Below are 21,181 nucleotides of genomic sequence, written 5' to 3'. Positions count from 1 at the left end.
GTTTCAGATATTCTTAGTTTGGGCTTCTCAGGTGGCTCAGTGGTAAAACATTCACCTGCCAATGCAGGAGACTCAGATTCAATCCCTGGGTCAAGAAGATCCCCTGGGGGAGAAAATGGCAACCCAGTCCAGTATTCTTGCCTGGGAAATCCCACAGACAGAGGAGCCTGGTGGGCTACAGCCCACAGGGTTGCAGAGAGTTGGACACAATTTACTGACTGAACACACACACACATGCATGTTGTTAGTTACCTGTATTACCTTAGTTCTGAATTACCTGCAGGGATAGTTTCAGTAAGCAGGAGATATCAGAATCTTTGACAGTACCTAAATATTGGACTTAAGTAGTTCATGTACTCTACCAAACGGTCATCCTCATGTTAAAGAGAAAGTTCAGGAGTTCTTGTTTCTAGAAAGAAATAATTAAAAAAAAAAAAACAACAACTGGAAAACCTATCTAGAAGCATCATGTCTTACCAGGAATGGCTTCTGTGTTGGATCAGGCTGAAGTAGGTTTAGAAAGATAAAGCCATTTCCCTCAACAATAGCTTTCCCCAGCTCCCCCAAAAGTTCTGCCAGATTAACCAAACCAAAATAAACTAAATAACAAGCAGAAAATAAAGATAGAAGTGGATTTCATAATCATTAAAATTATAATGAGCATGGTGAATATCCCAGAAAACAATATACCATGTGGTGAGATCCAAACTCATTTTCTTTGTGGAAAACTTAGCATCTCAAGGAAGATATATTCTGTAGGTCCTCTTCAGGAAAAGACTGTTTAAAAAATATGTGATCTATAGAAAGGTTCCGAAATTTGAAACCTAGATTTTTAAATAGTTAGAAGTAGGTGCTATCCTACGAAATTTGAAGAAAATATTTACAAGTAAAATGAATTCTTCCTATGGAGATGTGTTATATATCAAAAATAAATAGTATTAAGCCTTAAATATAACATTTTCTCCCTTTGGTGACTAGAAGGAGAAGTTAGAGATGGTCTTGTTAGATCCCTAAACGGTGCCAGGCAACACTATTCAAATCATCCCTCAATACCTTTCCCAGAAAGAGAATATGGAGGTGAGGTTGTACTCCTACCCAACAGGATAATTCATAGAATCTTAACCTGTTAGGCTGGAATGACATTACAGAACACCTTGTCTAGCTCTTTCAACTTACAGATATGGAAACCCAGGTGCAGAAACTCTGAGTCATTTGTCTAATTCATACCATTGGTGACAGGAGGGAACAAAACTATGGCTACTTGATCTCTGGTCTGCGGTTTGTTCCATTATGCAATACTGACTAATCTCTGTATCTACTCAAAGCCAAAAACGTGTTATTCATAGCATTCGCTCCCTACTTACAGAGATAATGTGGGTTAAAGAGAGCTAAATGCCATTGCAATTATTGTGGTTGTTAGATTTCACTTCCTGATCCACCTGCTGGGGCTCTATTTTAAGCTACACAGATAGGCAAAGCAGTCCACTGTCCTGAACGATAAAATAATTACTTTGGGATCAAAACAATTATGTGAAATTTCCTGCAGGAAAATTTCTTCCCTTTTTAACACCTTTCCTTTTCCCATTTCCCAAAGTAATAACACCTTCTCTTAGGAAGAAAGGAGCTTGGGTATCCAATTGTCCTGGGCTGAACCCCACTGACAATTCTTACATATGAAGAGATGAACAAAGGAGATGATCAAGTAACGGAATCTTTTAGTATATGGCTATTCTAAGTTTGTCTCATGGAGAAGAGAAGACGATTGTGTATTGGGACGGGAAAAACGAATAAGAATTATAGCCAATTAAACATTTTGTCTATAAAATTAGATTTTAATTACATCTGTTAGTAAAAATGCTTTTTCTACATCAATAATCCCATTAGGTTCCCAGTAGTGCCCTTAGCATTTGATGCTGTTCATAGTTTGTGCTTGAATTTTTTTTTTCAAGTCAGAGGAGAAAAATTCACATGTTTGAAAAAGAGGAAGAAACTTTAAGTCTATTGTGTCATCTTTCAATTTTGCTCTCCTTTTAGATTTAGAATAGAGGCATATAAATACATATTTAGGTCAAATGCCCAATGACTTAGTATTATATCAACAATTTTCAGAGGCTGAAGCTGGATATCATCATAGAATAAACTTCTTGGATAGAAGAAGAAATGTGAAGTATACTTGCAATTACCCTTTTACAATAAAAAAAATCTCAGTAATAAAATTTTATAAATTTGATATCATGATACAGGAATAAATATTCATATTATCATCAATCTAGTCCCCATTTCTCCATTTAACAACTTAAAAGTTTTTTTTTTAACAAGATCATCTGCTTCCACAATCTTCCCAAATTTTGTAACACTTTGCTCTTCCAGTACTTCCAGCATACAAGGAACTTTAAATTCCAGTTGTAGCTGTACATTCAAAGTTAATATTCAAATATTAACCAGTGTGTTAGAATGTCCTACCTTGTTGGCCTTATGAGCTCCTTTGCTGACTGTACAGATGCAGATATGACGATGATGACGTAGGTATATGGCTATTTGACTTTCTAACAGCCAAAGGGCAGGATGTAATTGAAGCCAAATAGAAATTTTGGCCAAATATCAAAAGTTGAAGTCAAATTTCAACTAAGTCCCTAATCCAGAGTTCAGTAGAGCATTTCAATAAGCAAAGAATGTCCAAAATTTTAAAAATAGTTTCTCTATTTTATTTTTCTCCTTACCTACAGAAATATTTATAATTAGACATTTCAAACTGAAATCAATGAATTCCTCTAAAATCCACAAGATGGTGCTATGAAGCGGCATTTAGAAAAATTTTAAAAACCATATGCCTTCTAGGAGCAATTTGTAGGCAAGGCCAAATAAGTACTATTTAATAACATCCACTAGAGATAATATACTGTTTTTATAAAAAGCAAAACCAGATCCATTGATATAAGAAAGCCATACTTATTGCTTTTTAATAATTTATCCCATAGATTATACTTCTGTTAACCCTGTTATTGATCTCAGGTTTTAATAATATTTTGGAGAGGACTAAGAATTGAACTTGGATCACAGCAGGGAGAAGTCTTAATAGGAGAAGTACTGGAATGAAACAGAGACCAGAGGTTTAATCTCTACCTTCGACTTGAATTGCCACCTCCAGTCATCATTCCATCTACTCCCGCTGTTCCTAACCAAGGGCACTTTAACCTTTGGCAAAGACTAGAGGCATTTTTGATTGTCACAACCTGAGGGGTTTGCTGCTGCTGGCATCTAGTGGAGAGAGGTCAAGGATGCTGCTAGACACTCTACAATGCACAGAACAACCTCCACAACAAAGAATTATCCTCCCCTAAATATTGATAGTGAAGGTGAAGTCACTCAGTCGTGTCCTACTCTTTGCGATCCCATGAACTGTAGCCTACCAGGCTCCTCCATCCATGGGATTCTCCAGGCAAGAGTATTGGAGTGGGTTGCCATTTCCTTCTCCAGGGGATCTTCCCGACCCAGGGATCGAACCCATGTCTCTTGTATTGGAGGCAGACGCTTTAACCTCTGAGCCACCAGGGAAGCCCTGTGCTAAGATTAAAAAAATGACCTATTTGTTCACTCCTTTGTTGGTTTGTCAGTTCATTCATCAAATAGTTCATATATATGTTTATGCATAAATGGATAAATCAGTCCATTAATTCACTCTTCAACAAATTCTTACAAAGTGTCTACAATTCAAGACTGCACTAAACTCTAGGGGTTAAAAAGACAAAAATTACCTTATTCCTGTTGAGTCTAACAGAAGAAGAGAGACACTTATGAAATAATATAACAATAATATATGATAAATATTTCAGTGGTAAGATGTTCTGAGAACACAGAAGAGTATGATGAATTTTGGAGAAGATGGCAGAATTCAGCAAGGCATCCTAGAGGTTGGAGATTGTTTACTAAGTGGGGAGAGGGTGGTCATAGAATAAAATTTTGAACAAAGCACAAGCAAAGCTAAAGACATACAGTAGTTCAAAGTGTGTTTTGGTGAATAGTATACTGTTGTGCTATGAGATTAGAGGAGGATTAGGAAAAGGAAAGGAGAAAATCCGTTAAAAGTATATAGATGGGACCCCACTGAGAAGGGTCTTGTATTCTATCTTCCAAACACCGAATTTTTAAAATAGAAGACTGATACTAGACATGGGCTTCTTTGGTGCCTCAGACAGTAAAGAATCTGCCTGCAATGCAGGAGACCTGGGTTAAATCCCTGAATTAGGAAGTTCCCCTAGTGAAGAGAATGGCTACCCACTCCAATATTCTAGCCTGGAGAATTCCATGGACAGAAGAACCTACCGTGGACTACAGTCCATGAGGTCGCAAAGAGTCAGACATGACTGAGCAACTAACACACACACACACACACACACACACACACACACACACACACACACACTAGACATATGGCAATAACTTAACTTTTTAAGGTCTGGGTTTCACATCCTTAAAGTGTTTGATGAGATATATTTCAGGTTTATTTTTGGCTTTAACACTGTTTTATAAAGTCAATCCATTAGATATATTAAATGCCATATATTCTTTGATTTATATTACAACCATCAAAGTCAGTATCTGTAAAGAAAATACTACTTTTCATCTATAAAATTTGTATTATAGATATTTTAACTTCATTATAATGAACAAAGTATAATATATTCCTATTAATGTATTTGGTGTTTAAGGCTGGACATATTTGAGAAGATCAAGTTATCTTGCAGAATATGCAGTCTTCTGATTCGTTTATTCCTATATCAGTAACTACTGTCGGTTGACCCAGGATAAATTTTTCAAACATCTTTTCTGCACACAGTCTTCTCTATTTGTACTTTTGTCAATGTTTTAAACAATCTAATTAGATTGGAATAGTTAACATATGCTTTATACTTTGACTAATTACTTCAAAAATGTTTTAGGAAAATGAAACATTGGGGTCTTTTAAAAATGCTTTTCATTGAAGTATATAGTTGATTTGCAATGTATTAGTTTCAGGTGTATAGCAAAGTGATTCAGTTTTATATATGATATATATAAAAGAATATTTACATTCTTTTTCAGATTTCTTTCCCATATAGGTAATTACAAAATATTGAGTATAGTTCCCCATGCTATACTGTAGACCCCTGTTGTTTACCTGTTTTATATATAGTAGTATGTATATGTTCCCCTCAAATTTCTAATTTCTCTCTTCTTCCCACCTTTCCCCTTTGGTAACCATAAGTTTGTTTTCTATGTCTGTGAGTCTGTTTCTGTTCTGTAAATAAGTTTATTTGTGTCAATTTTTTTGGATTCCACATAGAATGATATCATATGATATTCGCCTTTCTCTGTCTGGCTTACTTCAATTAGTATGATAATCTCTAGGTCCATTCATGTTGGCATAAAAAACACTGGGCTCTTTTCTATGTCTTACATTAATAAGTGAAGAAAACTCAAAGATTAAGAATTATTTGAATTTCACTTGAGTAAATTAGTAGTAAATTAGTAGTAAATTAGAATAAATATCCATGATCTTGATTTACAAAATGTATTTTCATTATATATTTTTCACTTATTATTTTAACATTTGTAATTTAAATTCACCTTTAAAATATGAGTAGCTGAAACTGCTGCTACAGACCAGTTCTGTTGTCATTCAGAATATAAGCCTATTGATCAAATGGCATAACATGAAAGAAAAAAAATTGAAAGGGGGTTTTCAGAAAAGAAAAATGGGCTCCATATATAAATAAAATACAGAAATCTCCTATAAGGAACACTGCCATTCTTTTGCCCCAAATAGGGAAATGAAAATACTGATGTCAAAAGTGACAGAGGCACCAAGAAGGGCTGGGTGGTATCACAGTCTCCTGAACCCATTAGTGATACAGTATCTAAACCACTTTCATCCTTGCCTGTTGTCTGACTCTTAACTGTCTACTCTATTTGATTGTATCTTTTTGAGTCTTTTTTTTCTTCTTCCCCCGTATCTTTATCCTTCTGGTTTCTGTACCACATTTCCACAAGTATTAATTAAAACCCTTGATGGATCATTTCAGATTTGAATATCCACTTGTATTTATTTTCCTCCATAGAAAAATACTATTAAAACCAATCCAATAATTTTAAAAAGTAGTGTGGACTTTCTACAGTGCTTGTGTTTTGAGGCAGTATCATGGGTTCGATTCAATATAGAAGGTTAATATTAAAAAGATGAGAACTTTGTATGATGTTACAAAAAGGGTTTCAAATCCCAGAAAAGTAGTTGAACTAGTCAGTTGTTTTCAAAGCCACCTTAGAGTTCAGAGGGCCCATGGAAGCAGCAGTTAGGGGGTTAAAATGCAGGACTGCAGGGACACCCTCACTGCATAGCCTAACCCTACCTTATCACAAACTGTGCTTCCAACCCTACTGCCTATTTGTTCCAGGTCCAACATTGTTTAAACAAACATTACAAGAATTTCTAAGGTCCCTTCTGACCTTAGATTCTATGAGTTTTTATTTTCAAATCTTTTTTAAAAACACAGAACTTCAAGTAAGATTTCAATAATAATTGAGAGGCATAAGTAGGATAAAGAAAATATTAAAAATAACTACCAAAAAATTTTAACTTTTCCACTTCTTCCTCTGAAATTAGACATTTTCTATTTAAATGTAATGAAAAGGCATGATTTTAAAAAGTTAAATCCTTTCAAACACTGAACCAGACAGTAAAAGACAAACAAATCAGCAGTACAAATCCAGAAGGTTCAAAATCCCTTGAACCTTCCGTATGAATTCCCTGCAGAGACAGACCTTGCAGATCTGCCTAAGAACAGGAGAACTGGTTCTGTCCTTTTCAGAGCAAGGGATGGCTCTGAACACAAGTGGGAATTAGGGCCTGCAGACGTCACAGGATGCTTCTGCTCAGGGTCTCAGATTCCTGTGCATGGGAGAGGTTATCCTGTTGTTGTCAATAAGAGCTGGCATTCACTTGCATGTACCTAGGACATTAAACAACAATAACACAAAAGTGCCTACAAGTGCACAGAGCATGACTGAACACTACTGGACTGTCTGTCACAAGACGTGTCATTTTTCTTAATAAAGTTGGCAGTGATCACCTACTAGTTGGATTTCTTAAGTAGATACCGAGTAAACCTCATAATGCACCAAAAATTCATGTTTTTTGAGGAAATGTTTCTAAACATTCTCAGCATTTTTGTGGATAAAATAAGATACATTTTATGAATTAATATAGACAAATTTTCAGCAAAAACTCAAAGTCAGTTTAGGGATTGCTCTTCCTATGCAGTATAAACAATAGGTTGTTTTTTGTTTTTTGTTTTTTTAAACAAAACAACAGCTTTGGGAGACACTTCTTTCCATTTGACACCTAGGCTGCATAATGAAGGAATGGATAAAGAAATGACCATGTGGAAGCAGGAAAGGAAAGGAATTAATTAAAGGATGAATAGATCATAGACTTACTTTTTTTTGGCTAGTTACAGGAGATATTCCAGCTATGAAGGAATAGAATGCATAACAAGGGATTCCAACTTAAGCTAATACCTTTGCTTACATTGTACTCTACCGGTCTTTCATGATAAAGAGATCAGTCAACTAAAGAGGAAGAATCCAGTCCATGTTGTGTAAAGGGAAAGATATTTCCTAAATATTAATAAAGATGAAAACTTGCTAATTCTGGCAATTTCTGTTTTTCTTCCCCCCCTTCATTAAGACAAAAATGGCCAGAGATCCATTTCCCATAATTAAAGGTAAAAATGTAAGGCCAATGGAATTATTTCTCTTGCTTATTGTAACTTCTTTCCGGATATCAAGCTCCTTTTCTTTGTTTAAAATAAATGAATAGCACAGTTTCCCCATGCTAAATAAGGCAGCACTGAAGCCTATTTGCTATTTAGAAAATGACTAATAGAACACATTTTTCATAATATCACATAATTCAAATAATTTAATCCAAACAAGTAAATCCGCTTCTGCACTTAACTTGTCCCAGAGTGACAACTAAAGTCGCTCTTTTTTAATTCTTCATTTGTCAAACCACATTTATATGAAAGAAGAAACAAAATTCTTCTCAAGTTCCCAGAGGAGGGAAGAAGGCAGTATGAAATCTGACATAGTGCAAAAATATGGTGAAAGTGTAATCTTAGAAAAATTGCACAAGGAATTAGACTTCTTTTCTCCTCTTTTTTTTTTCTACACTGTTTGGGGATACCAACTCCAAGAATCGAACTGTGCTCCCTGCTGTGGAAGCTCAGAGTTGTAACCACTGGACTGTCTATCTTTCCAAGAGAAAATTTCTACTCCTATTTCCCTGAACACAGATAGATGCTAGAATATGAAAAGAGAAAATGATTCATTGTATTAATTAAAATGTTCTTTAAAACATTATTTCAAAATTCCACAGCACAGTAAGAAGCTTTCTGATTATCATATTCTGAAATGCATCAGGTAAGTAGGTAGTGAAATGGATTGTTAGTAGTGTTGGTTCTTTTGCTTGTCCTAATAAGGATTTGTCTTCAAATTGGCCAAGTCTCCTATACATGAAACTTTTGTGTGTGTGTTATGTGAGTTGCTCAGTCGTGTCTGACCCCCTGCGACCCCTTGGACTATAGCCCGTCAGGCTTCTCTGTCCATGGAATTCTCCAGGCAAGAATAATGAAACTCTTGAACAAACTATAAATTATATGTATCTGCTGGCCTGGAAATTTCTACCCTTGATAGTTTTGGTTTTGTTGCCCATTTCAGGGGCCGAAGAGAGGATGTAGGTAAGGCAGAGTGGCGTAGTTTGTTCTCAACCCTACAATCAGAAATGGGCTGACACGAAGGGGAATACAACCACAGGGTGAGGTGAGTGTGACTGAGCCGACAAGTGCAAAACAGACTCCTGATGTTACTTAAAATTTTGATATTTTGCTCAGCACTGATTTATTGTTTTGTATTGGCTTCTTAAAGTATTGCATTACTGAAGTTTTTGGCACCACTTGTATTTTGTGCCTGAGCTGAATGGCTCCCTCACTCACCCTAGTCCCAGCCCCACTCAAGCAGCACTGGGCTCTGGATTCAAGTGGATCTGCGGAGCCCTGCCTGAACGCAGCCTCCCCCTTTGACCCGCCTCAACTCTGATGGGCCAAGAACAAGAACTGTTTTCTCTCTGCTTGCAAAAATGAAAATGAAGAATATAGAAAAGTGTCCTTTTGTCTCACAGGGAAGCTATGGGAGTGTTCGGAAGCAGCTGTCTTTGATGGAAGTGACCCTGGGACTTTGAGCTGTTCTCTCTTTCCAGTACTTACTTGTTTCTGGACAGAATCCACGATGAGCAAAACAACTAATGCCCAGAATGTGGATTTACAGCAGGAGAAATGAGGAATCAAAGTAACACATTCACCCAAAAAGTATGAAAATGTCCCTCCGAAGCATGCTAAGTTAAACAAAAATGAGATGTTTAATAATATGTAATTGTAAATGTGACGTACACTTTTTTAAAACAGGGCAGAATTATATGTGAATAACTAACACCAAGGGTACTTTTCCATTCCTGAAGACAGCAAAAGACTTTCAATCTCAATGCTAAACTTCTCATTAGCCTTGCCGTTCTCCGTCTCCTTGTCTTTTTCAAAAAGATGTGCTCTCAGTCCTCAGGCAGGGGCAGAGGCTGCCCCCCTTCTAAAAGAACCCTGGGCCCTGCTTTCTCTCCATTGTGTTTGACATGACTAGAGTGGAGAAAAGGACAAGGTTTACTAAGTAACTCCTCTGTTGATGCTTTGAGAGGCCTTATCTTACTTGATGCCCCAGGAGTCCTGGAAGCAAGAGTGATTCTCACAAAGAGGATTAGGAGATATGGCGAGGAAGATTTAGTCCAGCTATAATCACGAAGCCCCTGTCTTCTCTGGAGGGATATGAGAAGACTAGGTGTAATGTTACTACTCTGTCTTTTGTTTTAGCAAGTTATCTCATGGGATTGTTGGAAAGGTGAAAAATAAGGGCTTCACTTCTATTGTCCACCATGGAAAGAAACTTTGGATACTTAGGTACTTTTTTGAAACTGGAAGTTAAAGCTATGGGCAATAAGAATTTCTGGAAAGAAGAGAAAGGTAGGGATGTTGATCTGGTTACAGAGCTCTCAAAATTATCTGCTGACATTAGATAACAGATATTAACATGCATATAAATCTATTTTATACATTTTTTATGCAGATTCAATAGGAAAAAAACCCTCAAATATCTATTTAATTCCTTAGGGTCCCAAAGCACTTTGAGGATTTAAACTGATAAACCAACCTCAAAGGGACTGATTCTTGCAACTAAAATACAGACACCTCTGGGGTGAAATGTGGCAACAGTTTGACAGGCATAGCAGTAGCTTAGGCCAGAAAGGATTTATCCAATTAAAATTATGGGATGAATTTTGGCTGGCAGAATGTAATTACCAGCCTTGGAAAGGATCCAGGATCCTGAGGTTAACACCCCTCCTCTTGCCAACAACCCTCCTACCTGCCAACACTCTGAGATGGAGAAGGCTGGATCTGACACAATCGCACATAATACTGTTGTGACATCTAAGTACAATGATGATGATGTGAGAAGCATCATGAACCTGATTTTTTTTAACACTCATTATGTTACTTATTTTTATGCCACATTAGGCTAGAAACCAAATGTCCACATAAATGTTAATTTCCTCAAATCTGTGTTTAAAAAGTATAATTAGAAAATAAAAAATAGATTTAAAAATTAATGTATTCCGCCCAAGTAGTTATTTAGTGATTATTTCACTTCAGGAACAAAATTGGATCAAAATGGTGACATTTAATCCTTGTTACATTAAAAAGAAAAAAAAGCAGGTCCTGATTTTTTTTTTTTTATTTTTTGGAAGAGAAATGTATTCTCAAGGTTCACTGGCCTAGAAAAAAGGGTAATGCTTAATGCCTGGTTCCTACTCGTTGTAATTTTGACTAAATGGATATATGCTTTTGTCTTGGTCCAGATCATATTGACAGTCGCTCGCGTACAGTGTTTCTCAGGAGGGAATTTATCAAAGGGGTGTGTGCGTGCCGGGCCGGGGCGGGAGGGGGTGGGGGTGGGGCGGGAATATGTGTTTCTGCGTAAATAGAGAAAAGAGCCCCCTGCTGGTGTACGATCAATAAGTAATGACCTCATCATTAGATTCTAATTCCCTTTTAAAAAGTCATTCATTTACAAGAGAACCGTGGAGAGTTCCAAGTTAAAGCAGGCGGGGTGGGAAGGCACTTCTAGAAGAAGGGTTAAGCTCTCCCGGACGCAGCACGCGGTCGGGTCGGGTCGCGTAGAGTCAGGAAGGAAGCTCAGAGCCCAGCCAGCGGGCGGCGGGGCTGGAGCGCGCCGGGGAGGCGGGGCCGGCGGCGGAAGCGGCGCACTGGTCACGCGCGGCGACTGAGGCTCGGCGCCGTCCTACCCCGCCGCCATCCGCGCGCGCAGGTGGCTTCCGCGCAAACCGCCGAGCGGCCGAGGTGGCTGCAAGCTCGAGGCGGGCCCCGGGTAGCGCCGCCGCCGGCCGCCCCTGGCTCCCGGCCCCGCCTCCCGCGGACCCTGATCCCCTTGCTGTTTTCCCCCGGGGGCCCACAGCGAGTCCCTCGGTTTCACCCCTCGGCCCACCCCCTCGTCTCACGTGGCTCTGGGCCACTCCACGCTAGAACCCGCGCGGAACCTCACAGGGAGTGCCAGTGGCGGCGCCTGCCCCACACTGCGCTGTGCCTCCTGGACGAGCCTCTGCGGCCCTAAAAGTGCTAACGGTGGTGCGTGCGCCGGACGCAGGTGATGTGGCAGAGCGTTGGGGACTGCTCTGCCCTGTACAGGTCCACTCAGTTCCTCCGAGGGAGGCAGGTTTTGGGTCTCTAGCCGGAAGTAATACCAAAGGTGATGGAAGGGGTGGGCGAATTACGATCATCCTCTCAAACCACAAGTGTTTGGGGTCTTGCTCGGGGTCAAATTCTTAGAGGAGGAGGAGGAGGAAGAAGAGAATGACTTGCCCTTTCTACTAATAAGCCTGAGTGCTTGCCAAAAGCCTGATATTGCCACTAATTTCAGCTTTTGCAATGAAGGTAGATTTTTCTAACACCATCTTTGTGTGATTTAGCTGTCCACAGGGAATCAAACTGTGGAATGAGAGGATGAAACTAATCCTTTCTTTTGCACTGTTAGGGGTTGCCATAAACACCATTTGTTAAAAAGCATAATTATGTTGGGAAAGTGCCTGATGAGACAATTAAGCTACATAAACACACTGAAAACAAATGAAAGCCAGAAGACGCCCACACCCCTTGTGTAAAGCAATTTTTTGTTTACATAAAAACGAAAGAGGTCTGAGCTGCTCTATTGCAAGTGTTATTAATGTCTACAGAATCCTAATGACCCTATTTTTTCTGAATTTTCAATTGTGAGATGATGGTCACAATGTGAAAATTTGGAACTAACAGTGAAGCCCTGTTATCTCCTCTTCGGTTAAAATGATCAGGCCAACGAACAGCCCTAGTGAACAGAAGCCATTGGATTTATACACGGAGAACACTTAATTACACCGCAGCATGTTAGCTTTAACTTAGGAGCTTAATGTGTGTCTCAGAGTTGTACACCATTCTCTGCAGTATCCCTCACAGGGAGGACTTTACCTGTCACAAAATGTTCCACAGGAAACTTTACTGAACTAGTTCATGAGGGCCACGTTCACTTTTAGCTCTATTTAAAAGAGGTGGAAATACGATGACCTGATCTTTAAAAAGGGGAATTTTTTTTTTGTTGTTGCAATATTTAAACTTAAGTTCATAATATCATTTGAAGTTTGGAAAGATAACTAGTTGAAAATACCATTCTGGGATACTGAAGAAAGTCAAAGCAACCTCCAAAACTTGTATGATGATTACATTTTCAAAGAAATCAGTCACATTTTTGGCTGATTATTGAGTAACATATCGGAGTACTCCATGTCACCTTTCAGTTCAACATACAAAGTCCTGTGAAAGATTTTAAACTGGTTTAGGGACTATGGAGATCAAAGTACAAGAGGAACTTAGTCAAATAGTTGTCATTTAAAACCTCCAAGTGAATCTCCTTTATTTGTTCATCCATGGCATGGCTGGTGGAGGTACCCTTTCTGTCAGGATAGTTTTTGTAAGAATCAGCATATTAAGTAATCTCTTGTTTCTCTTTTCTGTATTTCCCCAATAATCTTATTTAGCAAAAGTATCATGCTTCTTCAAAAACAGGATTAAACTATAGAAGGCAGTATTTAAAAGAGAGTGACATAACTTTAATGAAAAAGTTTCCCATGACAGAATTCAGACTGAGTGCTTGATGGCTATTTTCTAGTGTGTTACTGTCTTCACATACTCACATGTGCATGACCTCATGTGCATGGTTTTTTGGCTGAGTCAATGTGAGATATTATCCTTTAGGTGTTACCTACGAATGAAATAGTAAAGTATTCATGTTATGGCTACCTGGTTTCCAAACAGCTATGACTTTTTAAATGTTTAATGAGTGTGAAAATATGAATAAACTGTAGAAACCAAAATGAAGACTCGTTTTTCTCCTTTCCTAGAAGGAAATCACCATGTCTTCTTGCCGAGTGGGGCTCCGTTTGGCTGCCTGTTTATTAAACATTTCAGAAGCCAGAAAAAAGTACGTTGTTGAGAACATAGCAAAAGCTGCTCTTCTTGAAAGAAATGGTAGGAACAACAGGCAATAGATGTGAATATGTAGTGTTTTGATAATAAGAAGAATTTTTTTTTATTCTGCTGACAGTGTCTGTAGAACACACTTCTGCTTTCTTCCTGAATTTTCTCCCTTGTTTTTGGGCTATCATAGCTTGGCTCCAGGATGCTGAGATAGATCACTTACTCAGATGTGCACATACACTCTTCCAAATGCCTGCATACCATCCACAAGCATATTCACATTGGGGAGTGTGTCTGAAATGCACGTTGTTCAGGATATTGACAGACTCCTGAAGAGGATATATTTACGTACAGGTTTAATGTTTCCCTCATGGGCCATGTGTATGCTCATTAATAGAATGAGCATAATTCATTATGCTTTTTATTCAGCAGGTTAAATACAAAATAAACTTGTCGAATACCAAGTACTTTTCAAAAGCACTCCTGCCAGCAAAGCCCAGGCTGTCATTACAGCATTAATATTTCTACTCCATTTTCTCCAAATAAAGACTCTTAGGCGTTTAAGAGATGTGTGTAAGATCATTCAGCCATTCAGATTCAGAAGACTGAAACTCAAGTCTTCTTTACCCCCTGGGCCAATATTTACTATTAGAGATGCTACTCGTTCTCTTTTTTCTTAACCTTTGTTAAAATGTTCATGTGATGACATATAGTTCTAAATATTATTTGTTTTTACTTTCACACATACACAAAACACAGTGTATTTACAGGTTTACCATCACTTAAATACAAAAGCTTTGTTATTAAATCAACAGCTTTTTGGCAACAGGTGAGTATTAGGGTCATAGCCCTGAAGCATTTGAAACAGTCTATTTTAATTTCTGGTTGTCGTTTTTTATTTGGTTATTGCTTTTCATGAGAGAGAGGTGCTTTTCCTAGGCCTGTTTCTAACACTGAGCACATTTAAATTACCATCTAGCAACTTTGAAGGGCTAGGAATGTCTGTGAAAATTCCTGATAACTGCTGATAGGAAAACTCCTCTGGAGTCAGCATGCAGCTGTGCTTTTGCATTCTCTTTGTGGGAAGAGCCAGTTTGGGCCCCACATTGGTAGACAGTACATCTAATGGGACTGGGTGAATGTGCAGAGACACATTCTGTGATTAAGTGACTGGGCAGAGACATTTGTGGAAGTCACACACTGATGGACACCTGGGTCTCAACTCAGTTTTTATCAGCTTATTAGTGGCAGCAGCTCAAATGGAATTATAGCTATTATACTCTGTTACAAATACCAAACAATTTACTTCTGCTGAGATTCATACTGACAGCTCCTCCTGCCAGAAGTAATTTTTTTTTCTATATGCATGCTTAAGAAATTGCAGGAGAGTGTTTCATTCTTTCAGCATTTGAATCAATTGAATCATATGAAACTGAGAATAAAAGCTTTTCAGAAGAAGATTTTGGATGAAAAAAATAAAATTATCTCTTTTCTTCTAAAAGCTAAAGTATGTTGAAAAAAAAAAACACACATAAAAAGGAGGTTGTATGATCTCGTTCCTGCTCTGTCTTTCATAGTTTTTAAAATGCAGGGAAGGTAGCACTAGTTAAGAAAATGACCTGCTGTTTTACAGATAATTTAAAGGCATTTACTTTTAAGTGAGTGGAATCAAACTATATCACCTATATTTTTTCCAATTAAGCAATGTGAAAACATTTAAATGGTCTGAAAGGTCTTATGTAAAGAAAGCTGAGTTATAAATTTTAGACCTACACCAGGGTAGGTCTCTGTAGATGCTCATTTGGCTATGAGTGAGTGACATAAGTTTATCTTTTCACATTATTAAAATTAATAGCATAGGGCTGCTATAAGCTCTGTAGTTCCGTATGTAACTTATTTTCCCTCTCCTTGAAAAGATTAATTGTTAAGCTGCCAGGGGACAGGGCGACAAAGGTATAATGGCATAGTGAAAGGCTTAATTACCTCCTGAAAACTTTTGTCCTTCACTTTGAATTTGCTTTTGTAGGCACACGAGGAACTTTTAAGGAGCTTGAGCAAGGCTTGTAAACTTCAAAAATAACTACGGGGTTATGGGTGGCCACCATATAAGGGTATGGCAGCTTTCTCCTCCAGGTTACACGTTTCAGTGAGTCACACGTGGCTGAAGGCTGGAAGTTGTTAACATCTGAAGGCTGTTGGTGGCCTTTGAAAAGGAGATGCTGGAGTCAGAACAGTTTCTAATAGGCAGGTGCATGTATCCCAGGAACCTCTGCTCTGGGCACTAATTGGCCTATCCTAGTTTTTCCAGATGTTATTTTTTGATCTGGTTTGATCTCTGGGTTTGGAAGGAAAAATTGACAAGGCGCAGAAGATGAGATTGAAAGGGAACAGAATTTAGTGTGATACGATTTGGTAATAGAAGAGGCTATCGTCTTGGACTGAGTTAAGAGAACTTTGACAAATTCAGAAGCAAGTGCAAGAGAAGGTCTCTGATAGACACCAAAGCCTAGTATCTGAGCTGAGCCATCCGACTGTAAAGGAAGACAATGTAGGAAGTGGACATTACTGTCTATGAATTTCCTGACTAGTCAGTGTCACTTCAGAGGTCACTCCTTCCCCCAAATTTTTCTGTTAAGCTAAATTTTGTTGTATCAAGAAAAATAAAGTATTAAGATTTCACCAGAGGAAAAAGATTCTTTCATTTATGTGTTTTTTTTTTTATAGGACAGAGACATCCTGAAGTATCAGTGCTCAATATATTTTCTGATCCAGAGTACAATAGATCAGTCATTACAATAGCAGCTTCTATTGATGAGTTAGGTAAGATTTCAGTTTCTTTTTCTATATATGTCTTTTGGTGAAGGGTGGGCTTCCAGTAGACCCAAATGCTCCTTAATCATTGATTTCCTGTGTTAATCTGAATACTATTTGCCATACATAAGAAGTCTACCTCAAAATTGCATTTCTTCGTTTTTCTGAACAGGTACATCTTTGAGATATGCATTTCCTACTTCCTCTTCACTAAAATCAATCTTGGGGTCCAGTATTTAATAACATTCTTTCCTTGAAGATGATCACATATTTTTTGTGGTTAAGAAAAATATCTTCAGATTTTAACCTGTGAAGTCGTAGTGTTGAATTTGATTTCACTGATAAGTTGACTTGAAATTAAACATGCTAAGCAGTTGTGTTTTGAGTCAGGAGCCTGAAATCTTGAGATGGTCCCTTGGGTGAAATGAAATGGATTTCATGTGTCCTGCTGTAAGATTTAGTGGGACAGCTTGAATTTGAAGGATCATACTTGATTAAACAAAAATATGTATTATCTTTAGCATTGCTTGGTAAAGAATTTAAATTATTTTCAGATAAACTTGGTTTCAGCTAAGCAGATTGTCTTTTCTCAAAAGGTATGTTTGTTTGGAAAGCAAAGAGCTGATGGATGATTCTCAGCAAATGCAGGACCAGTTATGGTCATGCTGCTGCTAAGTCACTTCAGTTGTGTCCAACTCTGTGTGACCCCGCAGATGGCAGCCCACCAGGCTCCCCTGTCCCTGGGATTCTCCAGGCAAGAACACTGGAGTGGGTTGCCATTTCCTCCTCCAGTGCATGAAAGTGAAAAGTGAAAGTGAAGTCGCTCAGTCATGTTCGACTCTTAGCAACCCCATGGACTGCAGCGCACCAGGCTCCTCCATCAATGGGATTTTCCAGGCAAGAGTACTGGAGTGGGGTGCCATTGCCTTCTCCGAAAATGGTCGTACTGCACTGCTAATGAAAACTCAAGAGTAATAACACTCTGAGGTGTGTATATGTATTTAGATAGAATAATTAATGAACCTGGAGAAGCAACCCACTCCAACATTCATGCCAGGATAATTCCATGGACAGAAGAGCCTGGCAGGCTACAGTCCATGGCATTACAAAGAGTTGGACAAGATTCAAACGACTTAATACACACACAAAATTTAATGAAAATCTAGTTATAAGAGCAAAACTAAAATACTTATGGTATACTTTTAAATTGTATTTTTGTCTTTGTTGTTCAGTCACTAAGTCATGTCCAGCCTGTCTCTCACTATCTCCTGGAGTTTGCCCAAGTTCATGTTCATTGAATTGGTGATGCTACGCTATGTTTGTCTATTTTAATATAAATTCATAAATTATTCTGAAGATGACAAAGAATTTCATCAGATTAATTTGATAAGGTTGAAACAATTGAAATAACCAATTGTAAAAAAATGATACAAAGTTTTTTTAAGGCTAATAAATTTTGCTTTCTTCTTCCAGTTTGGGAAGTAAAGAGTTGGAAGAAATGTGAAACTTTATGACACTTCGGAGGCTGGGAGAGGGGAAATGTTGGATCTTACATTTTTCTTTATTTTGGATGGAAAAACAATCTTCTGTACATTTTATGAAAGGAAAACAAAAGGACAGTAATAATTATGGCTGCTTCTTTAAATGCAATTGAGAGTTTAATGATTTTATTTTATTTTAATTTTACATTTTTAAGGCAATTCCGTTCTGGCTGCCTGCCTGGAAGCCTTCCAGTCTATCGATATGGAGATTCAGGAGGGGATCCATCCTTGCCTGGGAGCAGTGGACCTGATTCCCATTTACCCTCTTTCTGGTGTCGGAGTGGAAGAGTGTGGAGCTGTGGCCAGAAGTAAGAGAAAGTTTGGGGAAGTGTGTTATTCCTTAATGGAAACCATTTTTACAAATCAGAACAGCTTGTGACAATATAATCACTCCTCAGTTCCCTAGGAAAAATCGACCTTGAAAAATTGTGTCAACAATAAGCTTTCATGGGTTGCAGTGGCACACACGGTGTCTTTGTGACTCATCCTTCCACTTTCCATCCCACGACGCTGTGGAACACTCAATGCTGTGGGATGCAGCCAATCAATCACTGTGTCCCCTTACAAATCCACGATAGACCATGAGGAAACAACACTAGTTTTTAATGAGTTCCTTAGACTCTTCAGGGCAGAACGATGGTGTGTTTCGCCCATCTGTGTTCTATTTTCTTGAGCAGGGGTAATGATGAGGTTGAAAACCCACTTAAATGTTAACTCCTACCCCTTTTTCCTCTGATTTTTTTTTCTTCTCTTTTTTCCTTGTGTACAACTCTCTTTAAGATTTTCTTTAGAACTGAACTGTCACATGCTTGATTTCAGCCCCAGGGGTAAGTTTAATTTGGAAAATTTGAGCTATGTCACTTGAGGTGTTTTTGAATTAAGCAAATTGGGAGAAAAGAAAGACCTTTTGCCTGGACTGTCTCGCTGGTTAATTATGAGATTCAGAGGCCCATAAGCTTTGGGGGAAAGTCCGCTGTAGGATGATTGCAGACTTCTCTCTATGACCTCAGAAATCCTCTGCGGTGTTGCCTCATTTTTAGGTAACAGGGAGGTGTGTAACATTTGGGATGTCGATTTGGACTCTAGCTGAGCTACGTCAAGCCCTAGAAATAGGAAAGGAGGCCTGTTTCCAAAGGTGTACCTCACTGCTTGTGCTGCGTTTTTAACATGACCTGACAATCTGTGGATTATTTCTCTGGGGAAATCTCAGCCCAAAATTTGGTTTCCTTTTCCTCTAAGAGTTAAAACTCAGCATAGGGGAATATACATTTCACACGAAAATGAAGAGTTCAGAATTGTTCAGACCAGAATAATGGTTTTAATTGTCTTCAAAACAATTATGTTCAGTTATATTAAATCTCAAATTAGCTAGTACAAGAAGTTCTTCATTACATCAGGACTGGTCCACCCCAGATGCTCAGCCAGCATAGGAGACAGTTGACAACAGGAGGGTCTGGACAGAGTACGTCTCCCTTCCTTTGCCCTTTTACTTCATTGGCAGCTACTGTACCTCATGATTTAAACATGGACATTTCTAATTAAATGTGAGCTCAGCTGCATTCTTGAACTAATTTATAACATTCAATTTGAAATGTAATAGCTTCAATCTTCATCTGATTAAAAACAGTCATATACTGTACATGGTTACTATTTTGATGCTCCAACATGCAGTTTTTGTTCCTACATTCTCCTTCCTACACAGCTGTTCATCTAATATCATCCAGTTTTTTTAAGTTTTTAAAATTTTTTTGGTAACAGCATGCTCAGGCATTCTTATGAGGAAGAAGTGTTCATATTCTAGGATCTCACCGTTCTCAAAACAGAGACAGGATGTTTTCTACTAGGGTAACTGCTTCTCACGGAAACTACATTAAAATAATAATTTAACTAACTTTCTATGGGAAGAAGGGCAATGGAGAATATTCTAGTGATGTAGAATATAGTTAATATGTCTGTTCATGTATGCTTTATGTGCAGAAATCCTGAATAATATATTTCAAACGTTTTGATAACAGTTGGAAGCTTGCTTATTCCTTAAGGAAGGGGTTCTTAAAGTAGGGTCCAAAATTGGTGTTCAGGGAACTTATAAATAATGTTAGAGTCACTTGCAGTTTTTTATGATGTGCATTTGTGTATACATACATAGCTACACACACACATAATTTTGCATATAATTTTAGTTTAAGAACTTCTACCTCTCAGTTCAGTTCAGTTCAGTTGCTCAGTCGTGTCCGATGCTTTGTGAACCCACAAACTGCAGCACGCCAGGCCTCCCTGTCCATCACCAACCCCAGAGTCCACCCAAAGCCATGTCCGTTGAGTCGGTGATGCCATCCAACCATTTCATCCTCTGTCGTCCCCTTCTCCTGCCCTCAATCTTTCCCAGTATCAGGGTCTTTTCAAATGAGCCGGCTCTTCGCATCAGATGGCCAAAGTATTGCAGTTTCAGCTTCAACATCAGTCCTACCAATGAACACCCAGGACTGATCTCCTTTAGGATGGACTGGTTGGATCTCCTTGCAGTCCAAGGGACTCTCAAGAGCCTTCTCCAACACCACAGTTCAAAAGCATCAATTCTTCAGTGCTCAGCTTTCTTTATAGTCCATCTCTCACATCCATACATGACCACTGGAAAAACCATAGCCTTAATTAGACGGACCTTTGTTGGAAAAGTAATTTCTCTGCTTCTTAATATTCTGTCTAGGTTGGTTATAACTTTCCTTCCAGGAGTAAGCGTCTTTTAATTTCATGGCTGCAGTCACCATCTGCAGTGATTTTGGAGCCCCCCAAAATAAAGTCAGCTACTGTTTCCACTGTTTCCCCTTCTATTTCCCATGAAGTGATGGGACCAGATGCCATGATCTTTGTTTTCTGAATGTTGAGCTTTAAGCCAACTTTTACCCTCTCCTCTTTCATTTTCATCAAGAGGCTCTTTAGTTCCTCTTCACTTTCTGCCATAAGGTTGGTGTCATCTGCATATCTGAGGTTATTGATATTTCTCCTGGCAATCTTGATTCCAGCTTGTGCTTCCTCTAGCCCAGAGTTTCTCATGATGTACTCTGCATATAAGTTAAACAAGCAGGGTGACAATATACAGCCTTGACGTACCCCTTTTCCTATTTGGAACCAGTCTCTTGTTCCATGTCCAGTTCTAACTGTTGCTTCCTGACC

The 21,181-nt window shown here is 38.4% G+C and overlaps 1 protein-coding gene across 9 annotated transcripts in view; it reads left to right on the top strand.

The window, feature by feature from the left end:
- Window positions 1-21,181, top strand: part of FTCDNL1 (formiminotransferase cyclodeaminase N-terminal like) — a 95,346-nt gene that overhangs the window by 41,270 nt on the left and 32,895 nt on the right. Inside the window, exons 3-6 of one of the 9 annotated variants that reach the window (XM_069577934.1) lie at window positions 9,215-9,401; window positions 13,583-13,709; window positions 16,383-16,478; window positions 18,166-18,318. In XM_069577934.1, the coding sequence (XP_069434035.1) occupies window positions 9,369-9,401; window positions 13,583-13,709; window positions 16,383-16,478; window positions 18,166-18,318 (409 nt within the window). In that variant the 5' untranslated portion in view covers window positions 9,215-9,368. Of the gene's footprint in view, window positions 1-9,214; window positions 9,402-11,260; window positions 11,902-13,582; window positions 13,710-16,382; window positions 16,479-18,165; window positions 18,319-21,181 lie in introns of those variants that run through there. The other 8 variants (XM_069577935.1, XM_069577938.1, XM_069577937.1 and 5 more) reach the window with 8 other exon arrangements.

This window comes from Ovis canadensis, chromosome 2, assembly GCF_042477335.2.
Source record: "Ovis canadensis isolate MfBH-ARS-UI-01 breed Bighorn chromosome 2, ARS-UI_OviCan_v2, whole genome shotgun sequence".
Classification (NCBI taxonomy): Eukaryota; Metazoa; Chordata; class Mammalia; order Artiodactyla; family Bovidae; genus Ovis; species Ovis canadensis.
This window is presented reverse-complemented; position numbering and strand designations above follow the sequence as displayed.